The following is a 12,611-nucleotide window of genomic DNA, read 5'->3' as shown; positions in this document are numbered from 1 at the left end:
ATGCAGTTTCTACATTGAAAGCTGTTTTGGTTGCCATATTTGATATGCTTCAATCTGACACACCTTTAGGGCCGTAGCTGCACACTACTCTTTCCTTTTTGTGAAGATGTGATTCTTGGTGCCTTTGTGCTCTCGGTAGAAAGAGGTCATTGTACCTTTCTCTTCCTGACGAGCTCCGGTTGGCGGTGGCAAGTGACGCGTAGCTGGCTAATCCAATCGCTTGCGGCCTCCGGACGGCACAGCCCGCCCTTAGTTACATCACGGTAATCAGTCACGGCTCAGTGCCCTGGAGAGGACCCTGACGATGCAGCCCGAGTGGCCGCGCCTCGTGTGCCAGGGGAGTCAGCACTGACCGATAGAGCTCTCATAGATACTGACATCAGGAGGAGTAAAGAGGATGTAGTTTAGCTTTTGCTGAATTGGGACATTTTAGGACGTGCTGAAGTGCACATCTCCTCCTACAAGGTGTGACGGAGCACTGCTCTATACAGTATGTCTGAAAAAGCTTTACAGTGGTGTGTGTGTCGTTATGTGACAAAATCTCCCCATGCCATGTTTTCCTACTGCAGTCATTCTACTGAGATGGGAAGAGGGAATTGGAAATCAGTGAATATTGTTGTTGTTTAACTGACACACTCTCTTTCTCGCTCTCCCTCTCTCTCTCGCTCTCTCTCTCCCTACCTCTCTAAATCTCTCCCCTCTCTCCCTCTCTCCCTCTCTCTCTCTCTCTCTCTCTCTCTCTCTCTTCCCCCTCTCTCTCTTTTTCTCTCTCTCTCATATCCCATCATGCACTTGTTATGTATTGTTTTTGAAGCGGATGCTTGTGGGTAGATATATTTCTCAAACTATTTTGTTTTGCAGTAATGGTGCTTAGCTGGGTCAGTGCTTCACTGTGTGTTGTGTTGTCCCAGCCCTTCTGTCTCCTTCTGCTTCATGTGCAGTAACACTAACTAAACTCAGTGTCCAGTCTGGCACGTTCACAGCCCCTGTCGCTTTCCCGCTCAGGAAGGGCTTTCGGTGGGTGTGGGTGTGGGTGTGGGTGTATGGGGATAAGGCAGGTGGCACTGGTGCAGGCTAACACTTTAGCTCCTTCAACCCTTCAACAAATCTACAGATCTTTGTCACGGCTTGTGTTTGTGTGCCATGTTGATACAGGTACTAAGTCAGTCTGGTAACTGCCAGCATAAATATGGAATTAATAACACCAATGGTCACAACCTATTGGGACTAGGTGTGTCTGTATGGGGTCCAGCAACAAGAATGCTGATCTTAATGGCCAAAACCTACCACCAGTGCGTTTGATGAACATTTGTGCTGGTGGACATTTAGACATAAACAGCAGGTCTGCTTTACTGATTTGTCACTTTCTGACCAGGTGTCTCTTCTCTCTTCCTTTATGCTGAACACAGAGACGTAGCCCGGTAAGTGTCCTCTTTTTTTCCCCTTTTGTCTCTCTGCACCTTCTGTTCACAGCGGGTGGGGCCGAGGAGTTCTGTGAAATCAAAGAGAAACTGTGATTGGCTCATGAAGCCGTGAAGTGATCGGATTGTCAGACATTAGTGCCCACGGAGGCTCCGCCCAGTTTTTTTTTTTACAGACAGCAGGACGACCTTAAATAGTTGAGGTTTAGTCACAGACTGTGACAGTTCCGAATGCTCACAAGTCTCTTTGATTTCTCAGTTCATCCCTTCTCTCCATGGCACTGCAGTGGTCCTCTCAGAGACCACTCCCACCTCTTTCCCCCTCTGTTTCCTCTGCCTGTATCTCAACTATATCAACACTCTTGTCCCAATAGCACAGGCAGCTCCTGTAAAGAACTAGCGACGCTCATGCTACGTAGCTCTTTCACTCACCAGCATGTGTTGCACATTCAGGCACACTGAATGAGCAGACAAGCCCTGTCTCTCTGATGCCTATCCTCTTGTCTTTCTTGCTCTGTATCTCCACTGCAGTATAGAACCCCAAACCTTAGTCACTTTAGGGGCCTTAGTTGAATCCCACACAGCTCGCAATGCTGTCAATATCGGATGAGTAAGTATGCTTCAGTACCTGCCAAGACGTGGGTTTATAGAATAATCAGAGAGTGCCATAGTCAGCATTTGTGTGACACGTTATGTTATTCTGTTGTGGGTAAAAAACTAACATCTTCCTTAAGATGGCCACCTGATTAGAGCTTTTCATTTGAACGAACAAAGGCAGTAATCTGGCGGTTCTGTCTCAAGCAAGCACATGTGCAGCCAGTCGCACTGGCACCGTTTGTCCTGCACACCTGTTCTCAGCTCTGAGCGAATGCAAACCGACGCGGTCCAATTGCTCGGTGTTGCACGGCTGTGCGGAAATCTGTTGTTTGCTTTCTCTGTAGTCATGAGGACGTAGATCATCCCCGGCCTCGACACGAGCACAAGGCCATACATCATCCAGCCGTCATTAGATGACAGGCTCTTGTTTTTGCACTATGTTATGAAACTCTAATCCATTCTATCGCTGATTAATGTAACGGAGGATAATCAGAGTGTATTTGCTCGGCACTTTGTACGCTCTGACTGTCAGGGCATTTTCAATTCTCAAGCATGAATATTTTAAATGTGTTTTCTGTGTTCATTCCAGGGTCTATTGAAAAGAAATACATCTAGTAAGTATGACCTAACTATGTGCAGTCATTTGATTTAATACGTTGTACTTCCGTGTGTGTGTGTGTGCGTGTGTGTGTATGCGTGTATGTGTGTGTGTGTGTGTGTGTGTATGTATGTATGCGTGTGTGTGTGTATGTATGCATGCACACAGTTATCGGTGTTAAAACATGAGATGTTCCCTGCATATTAATCTGAGATAAATCCTCTGAATTACTCTTTTTCATAATGCTAATAAATACCATTTATGTTGTTTGGAGTCAATGCCATACAGTATTGGCCATACCTAGAGTATACGTAGATGCTGAACATCAAATGTGTGATGCTTGTCCTCACAGGTGAGGAAATTGCCAGACCAAGACGTGCTGTTCCCACGGTGACGCCTGCCCCAGCTGCTGCCCCAGAGGCCACCCCCTCCTCATCTCCTGCCCCCATACCTCCCCCAGAGCCACCCAGGTACCCGCCAGCACCCACCCACCACAACACACCCGCTTCCATGGAGGGAATGGTCATTTTCATTGGTTGTCTGGTCCAATAAGCACCCCCAGGACAAAAAAAAAAGACTATTAGTGGCCGATACGGCAGGATGCGAGTAATAAGAATGTGGCCTCAATGCTTTGCAATCTCATCGTATTTTGGGTACTGTTCTTTTAGGAGCGCAGAACTGCAAAGTGTGCTTTTTGTCAAGTACAGTAATATGAATGTGTTAATATGATAAAGTAGTAGAAGTACTGGGCAGCTGGGTTGAATTTATTTTTGCAGATGAAATAAAATGTCTCATTATCAGCAGTTGCAGCATAGGGTGCAGAAACTCCCAAATCTAAATTCATTTTCTGTAGCCTGTATTTCTAGGACAGTCAGGTTCTTATCTAACGCTGTAGAGACCACTTGCATCACATCACATCTCTGCTCTCAGAGTCTGTCACAGTGTTTCTCTGTGTTACTCTGGGCCATGAGGACATGTGGCTGGCTTAGGCACAGGAGAGACATCAATATTCAATATATGAAAATGGCTTTATTTTAAGGCATTGCGTGTGACTGAATTAGTTGCTGGAGTAGAAATCCTGAGTTTTTTGTTTGTGTGTGTGTGTATGTGTGTGTGTGCTGGATGTTTGTTGCCTTAATCGCATGTTTTGCTCCAATCCTGCAGCAGCAAGAGACCTTCAGTACCAGAGGATGCTACAGCCTTATTTGGGCCTCCACTGGACACAGCCTTTGATGAAATCAAAACGGAAGGTAATCTGAATCAAATAGGTGGAATCTATTATGTCATTATTATGGTGCATTTATGTTATTGTCCACAAATTCAGTTCGTCTCAGTGGCAAGTACACATGTGGATCACCACACCTCTATGTGATTGTGAATGTGGATGATTGTGAGCACTTTAGATAAACCGTGTCTGCACTCTCACTTATGTTTATGTGGATCTGTCACGTTCCTGTGAGCTCCCGGTTTGTGTCAGGTTCTCAATTCCAGGGGATATTCAGTGGTTTTCAGTAGAAGCTCTTCTTCATGAAGGGTGGCAGCAGTGGGCTCACTCGTTGGTAAACACTGTGTAGCTCCCCCTGGCTGTCAGACAGAGTAACAGCAGAGAGGACAGGCCCAGAGAGGATCTTTTTGACCAGCCTCTAGAACAGGAGGGCTACCTGTTACCTGCGTAAGATGAACATTTAATGTCACACAGTATCATGGTGGAGTTCAACATGTTTAGAATGGTCTTGATTACGCCACTAATCGTCCCGTAGGTTCTGAGCAAATGGTTGTCTTTTTCCATCATGGTGGAGGCAAGAGCTTCTGTGGTTTAATATCACAGCTTCTCAGAAAGATTATGGCAGAACTATCTCCACCACAAGAGCTTGGCTTCACTTGCAGTGTAGGCCTACTGTAGCTTGAGCGCTATTTATTTTTTTTATTCTGTGTATAGATGGCAGGGAATTAAAGAAAGCGACCGCCTCTTGGTAGCCTTTCTCGGAAATCCCTAGTCTCCTGATCTATTCAGAGGCTGATCCCTCTGCCAACACACACACACCACACAGCACACTCCCACCCCCCCGCGCACCTCCCTCAACCCCCACGGCTAGCGTGTTGATTAAGGACGCTGAGCTGTGCGGTTATGTAACGCCGGCTTCCGTCTCCTGAAGTGTGCCTAACCCCTAACGCTAACGCTAACACTGAGCTAATCCAGCCCGTGCCTGTGTCTTGTTGTTCTTGTCCTCTCTCACGTATGGCGCGGTCAAAACGTAGCGGTGATAGATGAGTCTGAGGTGTGGGGGGCGCCCGTGTCCGACTCAAATCCGGACTCCTCTCTGCCCAGACCCTTTCCCACAGGAAGTAAGTCTTCGCTCATGTGGAACTCATTGCCTCCACCCGTTGTTCTTGGCCCCCTCCGTCTGTCTGGTTGTGACGGTTTTGCACGGAATCATGGACCGCTTCTCCATAAAGCCATCAAGAACCCCCCCATCCCACCCACCCTACCCCAGCCTTGCTCCAGCTGAGAGATGGTGGCCGATCCTTATTGTGAATGCGTGTTGTCATGTTACCATGTTACCCCCCAGCTCCCATTGATAAGTCATCTCATGTGACAGAAGCCCAGAAAGGCCATTCAGTGGAAGCCATGCCTGCTTCAGACCCACTGTGACCGAGCTGGCCATCCCATGCCAGAGTCTGTCTCTCTGCTTGCTGTCTGTTTGTCTCTTGCTTTTGTACCGTCTTCTCTCACGTCTGTCTATATTCATTTGTTACTACACTGTTATTCTCTGTATACTCTCTCTCTCTCTCTCTCTCTCTCTCTTGCTCTCTCTCTCTCCTTTCTATTTCTCTTTATCTGCTTGTTTACTTACTATTCTTGCCTGTGCATGAGTTTGTGGGCATGTCATGTCCCCCTCCCCCCAAAGCTTGTGTAATGTAGGCTTGGCCTCCGGCCACTAGAGGGCGATGATGAGAGCTTGTCTCAGCAGCATTGATGTCATTGCAGCACCACCTCCACTCCCTCCCAAGAATGTGCCGACCTCCCCCCCTCCGTGTGGCTCTCCCCCAGCTGACGCTACCGGTAAGAGAGCCACCTTCCGCTCTGCTGCTCCCACCTCCCAAAAAACAATAACGATGCCTTGGCTTTCTCAGGCTCTCTCCCTCTCTCTTGAGCTCTCTGTCAGCCAGTTTTTTCTCTCTTCCCCTGTGTTTTCAATTCTCAACCTCTTTCTGCCTCCCCACTCTGTATTTCTCTCACTGACGACTGTGTCTCTCCATATGCTGGCTCCTGGTCACCGTCTAATCAGATGTGTCGAGAGAGGAGGACGAGGGGTCCCGGAAGCCCTCCATTGCAGATCTAGACAACATCTTCGGCCCAGAAGATGGCTCTCAGTCCGGGGACGAGGTCGCAGACAAGTGGGTCTGTTTCAGCGAGGAGTCGCCCAACCTGCCTCCTCCGCCTGAGGAGCCTGCGCCTCCTCTCCCCAAATCCCCACCTCCCCCTGATGAGCCGGCTCCGCCCTTACCCACCTCCCCTCCGCCTGCCTCAGACCCCAGTCCTCCACCCCTGCCCATATCCCCTCCCCCAGCAGAGGAGCCCTGTCCACTGTCACCTCCACCTGTCCAATCACCTCCCAAGGAGACTGCTCCTCCCCTCCCCCCAGCTCAAACCCCGCCTAAAGACACTGCTCCTGCTGCAGTCCCACCCCCACCGGAGGACCCTGCGCCTCCTCCTCCGCCTCCTGAGGACCTAGTCCCTCTCTCCTCTCCTTCTCCTCCTCCTCCTACTCCCCCTCCATCTGCAGAATCTCCACCCTTAAAATCCCCCCCTGGCCCTCCGCCGGACCCTTTTCTGGAGGCGGGGTCGGACTCGGCCACGAGCCCCCCGGACACGGCTGCGCGCACCATCCCCCCGCCCCTGGTGCTGAGCCAGGAGGAGCTCCAGAGCCCGGAGGGGACCCAGCCGAGAGACGACCTGACGGAGACGAGCGCTTCGCCCAAAGACGCCGGCCAGGCCAGCCGTGCCACCCCTCCCCCGCCCCCACCCCCCACATACAGGGCCGTGGTGTCGTCCCCTGGGCCCTGCCCTCCCGCTGGAGGCTCCGGCAGTGGTGAGTTCCCGTACCGTCTGCAGTGCCAGCGCCGCCACTACAGCATACCCGGCCTACCAGCAAAACATCAGACATTTACACTACTTACACAAACACTATACAAGGATACAAGGATGTTTATTTGTCACATGCATATGCTTACTAAAATAACTGTCAGTTCCACACACAGATACACAGATTCCTGTACACACAGATTTCTCAAAACTGTCGAACAGAGATGTGTGGCACTCCATTGTATCCCCACAGGAGCAAAATTAGCATCATTATGTAATGATAATGAATGCAATCTGCTCTTGAATCAAAAACACAGTAGTTGTTGTTGTTGTTGTTGTTGTTGTTGTTGTTGTTGAGGACCATGACTAATGGCACTGTGGTCCACAAGAGACAAAGACATTATTCAAATGTGATGAACAGTAAGCACATGCAACAGACCAGCACGTATATTACCCAGTCTTAGCACATCAACAATGGTGCTTGCAGCTCTTCCTCTACAGAGAGTTACAGAGGGCCATTTACCCTGAGCTCCACGGGGGATGTTGGCTGTGGGGTGGTAGTGCTGGGACCCTGAGAGAGGTGACTGTGCTGGACCCCAGAGAAGGGCCGGTCAGTGAGAGGCGGCGGCCGATGATAATGTATTGTCGCTGTGAAGTGACCTGGGCAGTGGGTGGGATTAGGCAGAGCAGACTCGCTCTGGATGAGCTGGACGAGAGACTTGTGAACGTCTGTCTGTGTGTGTGTGTGTGTGTGTGTGTGTGTGTGTGTGTGTGTGTCTGTGTCTGTGTGTTTGTGTCTCTGTGTGTGTGTGTTTGGAGAGGCGCAAGAGAGCTGTTGTCATATGGGGGATCCCAAGCTGCCACAGAGCTTTTTATTCAAACAGAGAGATTCTCTCTCACACACACACACACACACACACACACACACACACACATTCACGCTCAAAGGCAATCTCACACACAAGGTATCAATTATACTTATTACCTAAATGTGCTAGCATTTAATTTCCATTGTCACGTACAATTTTCCAAAAGAGACTAATTATTGAGTTATAGCTCAGCATGACTGACTCCTTTGTGTCGCCATTGGCGAGTAGAAGGTACTGTATGGCAATAAAGCAAGCTAGCTAGTAGCTAGCCATGGCACTGAGATGATGGAGGGTTGCCCTTCGATTAGTGTGTGAAAGTGCCACTCTTAGCGGTCCTGGTGCCAGTGATGAATTAGGCCGGAGCACATTCAGCACCTGCTCTTGGATGTTTTTACGGCAAAGCACATTACAGCTCAGACTGGTCGGGGAGCGAGCGCCGTAAAACATGCACGGTGGCCAAGATCACAGGGTCTACTCCCCTGCTGTGCTGTAGACATTTCTTTTGACTCATCGGCATGGATAAGATCGAATAAAAGGATTTTAGCTAATACTATTTATATCATACCTCTGCGTACTCCGTAATCCTGGCCAGCAGTTTTAGTGTGTTGGTCTGTGGAATATGAGTCAACCTCTACATCTCTTGCCACCTCACCACCATCTCGAGAATCAGAATAGCGAGTGAGTAGGAGCTAGAAACCGTGTGGGTTGATCACTCTAATCTTATCCTATGCAGATTTGGTTTGACATTTTGGACTGTGGGTTTCGCAAGACGTGACCTGGGTATGATTCTAACGCGATCTCATTGGTCCACAGGTTCCTCCTCTCCTGCCCGTCCTGCCACACCGTCGGGCACCACCAGTAGCCCCACACCGCCCCCTCCCCCTCCGCGCCCCCCTTCACGTCCCAAACTGCCCCCAGGGAAGCCCAGCGTGGGTGATGTGGTATGTGTCAGCAGCTTCCTGCACCCCACAGCACATAGCAGGCAGCCCGCTGAGAGAATTTAACTGTTAATGTGCCACGACTAAATAATCTATGAATTCCAACATTGTCATCTGAAAAGGAACACTTCAGAGAGTTAATGAGCACATGAAGGAAGGGTTTATCCAAAATAAGGCAGTTTATTGTGGACATTAAAATGCAGTTTAGAGTCTTATGCAGTGTGTATAGTGGAGTACATTGCTGCATTTGCACTATGTTGTGTATTTATTACAGGAGTACTTCAGCCTCTTAGTAAATTAGCTTAATTGGCCCCTCCCCAGAGTTCCACAACAGGATATAGCCTTATTATTGTCTGTGCATGCAGTAACTCAGTCTGGCACTGTTAGTCTATCTTAGCAGAATTCACTGGAAGTGGGCTACAGTCATTGGCCTATACCTAGCATAGGCTACAGTATACTGCCCTACAAAGCAAAAAAGGCAGTAACTATGCAGTAACTATGCAGTTATGCAGTTATGCTATGAGTTCAAACTGAAAAAAAAAGTTAAAGTTATCCTGTTGTCAAGCCTAAGTAGTAGTTGTAGGTGGAGTATTGGAGGTTTACTTTAGATTAGCTCATTTTTGGTACATATCAATCTTCATAACAACTGATGTCATGATGAGAACTAATTTTTGACCAAAAATGCAGTTACTGCCTTTTTGCTTTGTAGGGGGAGCTATGGGTTAACTGGTGTAGTTGTAATCATCGTGTTCCTTTAAAAATAAATTAATATCATAAACATTGTTCCTTCAATGTTAAATATTACACTTGTTGGGTAACTGTCAAACTCTCTGACACTTTAATCATTTTTGTCTCATGTCTTGTGTTCTCTCGTTCAGAATCGCCCATTCAGTCCCCCTATACACTCCTCGAGCCCCCCACCCATGGCCCCTTTGGCACGGGCCGAGAGCACCTCCTCCATCTCCTCCACCAACTCGCTGAGTGCCGCCACCACCCCAACCGTCGGTAAAGAGCTCTCCGTGTCTGTGTCAGGTGTGCACCCATTTTCCATTCCCTCTCTCTGCTGCTCATTCTGCACTGTTGCTCAGCCTCTGTGCGTAGATGATGTTATACTATACACGATGCACCGTGAGACTCGCTGCTGATCTCGAATCAGTTTTTAGTGTTTCAGTGACCCAAAAAGTGACAGGTAGCTCCTATAACAAGCTGTTCAGATGACCTGATGTAGCAGCCATCGTTGGAGGCATTGTTAGTACTTAGGCACTTAGAAAGTGTAATAGTAATGGTGTCATCACTTTCTGCTGTTCTTTGATGCTCTGTAAATGATTAATGAAAGAGTCTTCTGCAGGCTTTATTTAGGTGATAGGAAATGCTGATCCAAGAGATATTAGTTGAAAGTCTGTCGACTCTCGGGTTGTTCTGTTAGCAAAGAATAGTCAATGTGGTGCAAACATCTGGGTTCATTTTCCATTCGGCCGTTGCAGGCTAGTACTAAGAGCTTCCTCCGCTAATGTGTGTGCTAGGTTTTAGACTTTGTTAAATATAAATGTTATTACAGCGGCCTAGCTCAGAGGCTAAATCATTCATCTTGTATTAACACAAGATGTGTTGTCTTCCATTACGTCAGTGTTACAAGTTTACCTTTCCAGTTTTATCCAATATAGTATTTATGAAGTTTGGAGCGATAATAGGTTCTGGACAGAGTGTTTTGGTAAGGATGGCTGTGGGCAGTAGCCCTGAGCTTACAAGGGTGTTGAATGACTATGCTGTACCTTTGCTGAGAATCTCATTGTCATTATGCATGTTTACCTCAGCAATGAATGGACTTATTTCCACACACACACTCAATTCTTCACTCCTCACACTGGTTGGACAGCAGTATGTTCATATTTGAAACACCCTTAAGGCATGTACTGGCATGTCTGGTGCTTATGTTGATTGAGCCAATGTCTAGTAGTGAATGCCAGAATTGTTCTTTTTTGTTATTGCTGTTATTAGATGTTATGACAGTAAATAGTAAATAGATTCCAAAGACTCCTATGGTTTCCACGTGAACCATGCCTTTGAAGTCATTTTTCATCAAAAGCTTTCCAGGAAGCTTTGCAGACGTGACCGTATCTGTGTGCCTAGATGCTTCCCCTGCTGTTTGGCGTGTTGTTATGTGCGTATGTGCGGAAGGTTGATGAGCAGAGCTTTAAGAGGCAGGTCCCTGGACGTCTGTCCCTGTGTCTTTGTGAGACATCTCACTTGTGGTCCCACCGTGTGGTTTTTTTTTTCTTTTTTTCATTGTGTTTTTTCCTTTCTCCGGTATTCCTTCATCCATGCCACTTCATCCACGTCCGTGCTGTGCGTCTCTGAAAAAACCTGTTAAAACTGTTGTCTGCGTTTCACAGCTGTGTTTACTTTGTTGAGTTTTTACTTTTCCTTGTTTGGATTTGCATTGTCGTTACTATGATTTCTTGTCTTTGTTTTTGTTTCTGTTCTTGTCTCCGTGTCCTGTGCGTGTGGGCTGACGGTTTTGTCTGATGTCAGAAGATGACGCTTATGTAGACAAACTGCCCAGCTTTGAGAGGCGTGGGGACCTGCCGGCAGGTATGGTATGGTCTCGTCTTGGACGGATGCCTTCTTTTAAAGGTCTCACACAACCCACCGGGGCCTGAAGACAGGCCAGCTCTACCCACAATCCACCAGGCCCCAAGGGCCTTTTGTCATCCATGATGTTTTTTTATTTCCCCTCCTCCGAGTCTCATCTCCGCGGTAGAGATGGCAGCCATCGCATTGGGTCAGAACGCACTCGCCTCTTCTCCATGTTGTGTCCTGACTTGAGGAGCCACAGAGTTCAAAGGGAGACTAGATGCTGACCCCAGTCATGGTCTCTCCACTTCCCCCATTCTGCTCTCCCCCCCCTCCCCACACCTCCTCCCCCCACTCTCGGGAAGCTCAGCCAGATGTCCCTCTGAAGCCTGTCTGGGTCTTACTCTCACAGATCGATCACTCTTTTGTGCTTTCATGTGTATGCATTTTACGAAGGCAAAGACACATCCACAAAAAAAGTACACGCATAGGAAGGAACATGCGTTCTTCTCACAAAAGCAGCAACCATATAATAGTAGAAAAAAAAAACGATTGGATGTCATGAAGGTCATCCGTCACAGGGAAAAGGACACAATGCACCTCCATTCATCTGTGAGCGTGCCTTTGTGTGAGCAGGCTGTCCTTTTCATCCTTTGAGTTGTATGGCTGGCTGTTTGCATCGTCACAGCTCCATCCTTTAATATACTGGACCCCCAGTGTGACATATGTTCTCGTCTGGAAACATGTACACATCTGACAACATGACTAATGGGTGCTGGGGAATCAGGGTGTGTGTGTGTGTGTGTGTGTGTGTGTGTGCACGCATGGCGAGTGGCTCAGGGCTCAGCTGGTGAGCTACCTGCCTCTACAAACAGGCACACACACACACACACACACACACACACGTGTGCACATACACACACAAACAGACAGAGAGCGAGAGAGCGAGCGAGAGAGACAGACTCATGTCTGCCCTGTCTCTAACTGTCTCTGATGTCTGGCAGGGGAATTAGTCTATGAGGCACCAGAGCTGCTCAGCATTCATGCGAGCCTGTGAGAGGGGTGGAGGAGGGGTGGAGGGAGGGGTGGAGGAGGGGTGGTGCGGGTTGAGAGTGAAGGAATACAGATGTAGAGTGAAAATGCCAGTGAGTGTGACAGAGTGACAGAGAGCTAGAGAGCAGGTGGATTGAAACATGGATAAGAGTGAAGAGAATTGCAGTTGAAAATGGAATGGAGGCAAATCACAGAAGGGGCAGAAAGAGAAAGAGTGTCTAGCCTGGGAAAGAGGGAGATGAAGAGAAGAAAAAGAGAAGAGTGGCGAGAAGAGAAAACGGGTAACTGATAGACAGTGCAACACACACATGTACTTGTCCAGCTCTGTTGCACCCACTCCATGGTCACTCACACACCAGACACACCCATGATTCCCAAGCATCCTTGTCATGTGCCGATGTGCAAGGAACCAACCATCCATCGCCATCCATGCACACCCACCCACCCCACTCCACTCCATCCGTTGTTGTTGTG

The 12,611-nt window shown here is 48.3% G+C and overlaps 1 protein-coding gene across 3 annotated transcripts in view; it reads left to right on the top strand.

Annotated features, from left to right (window-relative positions):
• Positions 1-12,611, top strand: part of sgip1a (SH3GL interacting endocytic adaptor 1a) — a 67,805-nt gene that overhangs the window by 45,856 nt on the left and 9,338 nt on the right. The window contains exons 10-19 of one of the 3 annotated variants that reach the window (XM_062556224.1): positions 1,410-1,421; positions 2,608-2,632; positions 2,969-3,086; positions 3,781-3,866; positions 4,876-4,962; positions 5,606-5,680; positions 5,907-6,710; positions 8,386-8,513; positions 9,389-9,542; positions 11,043-11,102. In XM_062556224.1, the coding sequence (XP_062412208.1) occupies positions 1,410-1,421; positions 2,608-2,632; positions 2,969-3,086; positions 3,781-3,866; positions 4,876-4,962; positions 5,606-5,680; positions 5,907-6,710; positions 8,386-8,513; positions 9,389-9,542; positions 11,043-11,102 (1,549 nt within the window). The remainder of the gene's footprint in view (positions 1-1,409; positions 1,422-2,607; positions 2,633-2,968; positions 3,087-3,780; positions 3,867-4,875; positions 4,963-5,605; positions 5,681-5,906; positions 6,711-8,385; positions 8,514-9,388; positions 9,543-11,042; positions 11,103-12,611) is intronic. The other 2 variants (XM_062556225.1, XM_062556226.1) reach the window with 2 other exon arrangements.

The sequence above is a fragment of the Sardina pilchardus genome, chromosome 15 (assembly GCF_963854185.1).
Source record: "Sardina pilchardus chromosome 15, fSarPil1.1, whole genome shotgun sequence".
In the NCBI taxonomy this organism is placed as follows: domain Eukaryota; kingdom Metazoa; phylum Chordata; class Actinopteri; order Clupeiformes; family Clupeidae; genus Sardina; species Sardina pilchardus.
This window is presented reverse-complemented; position numbering and strand designations above follow the sequence as displayed.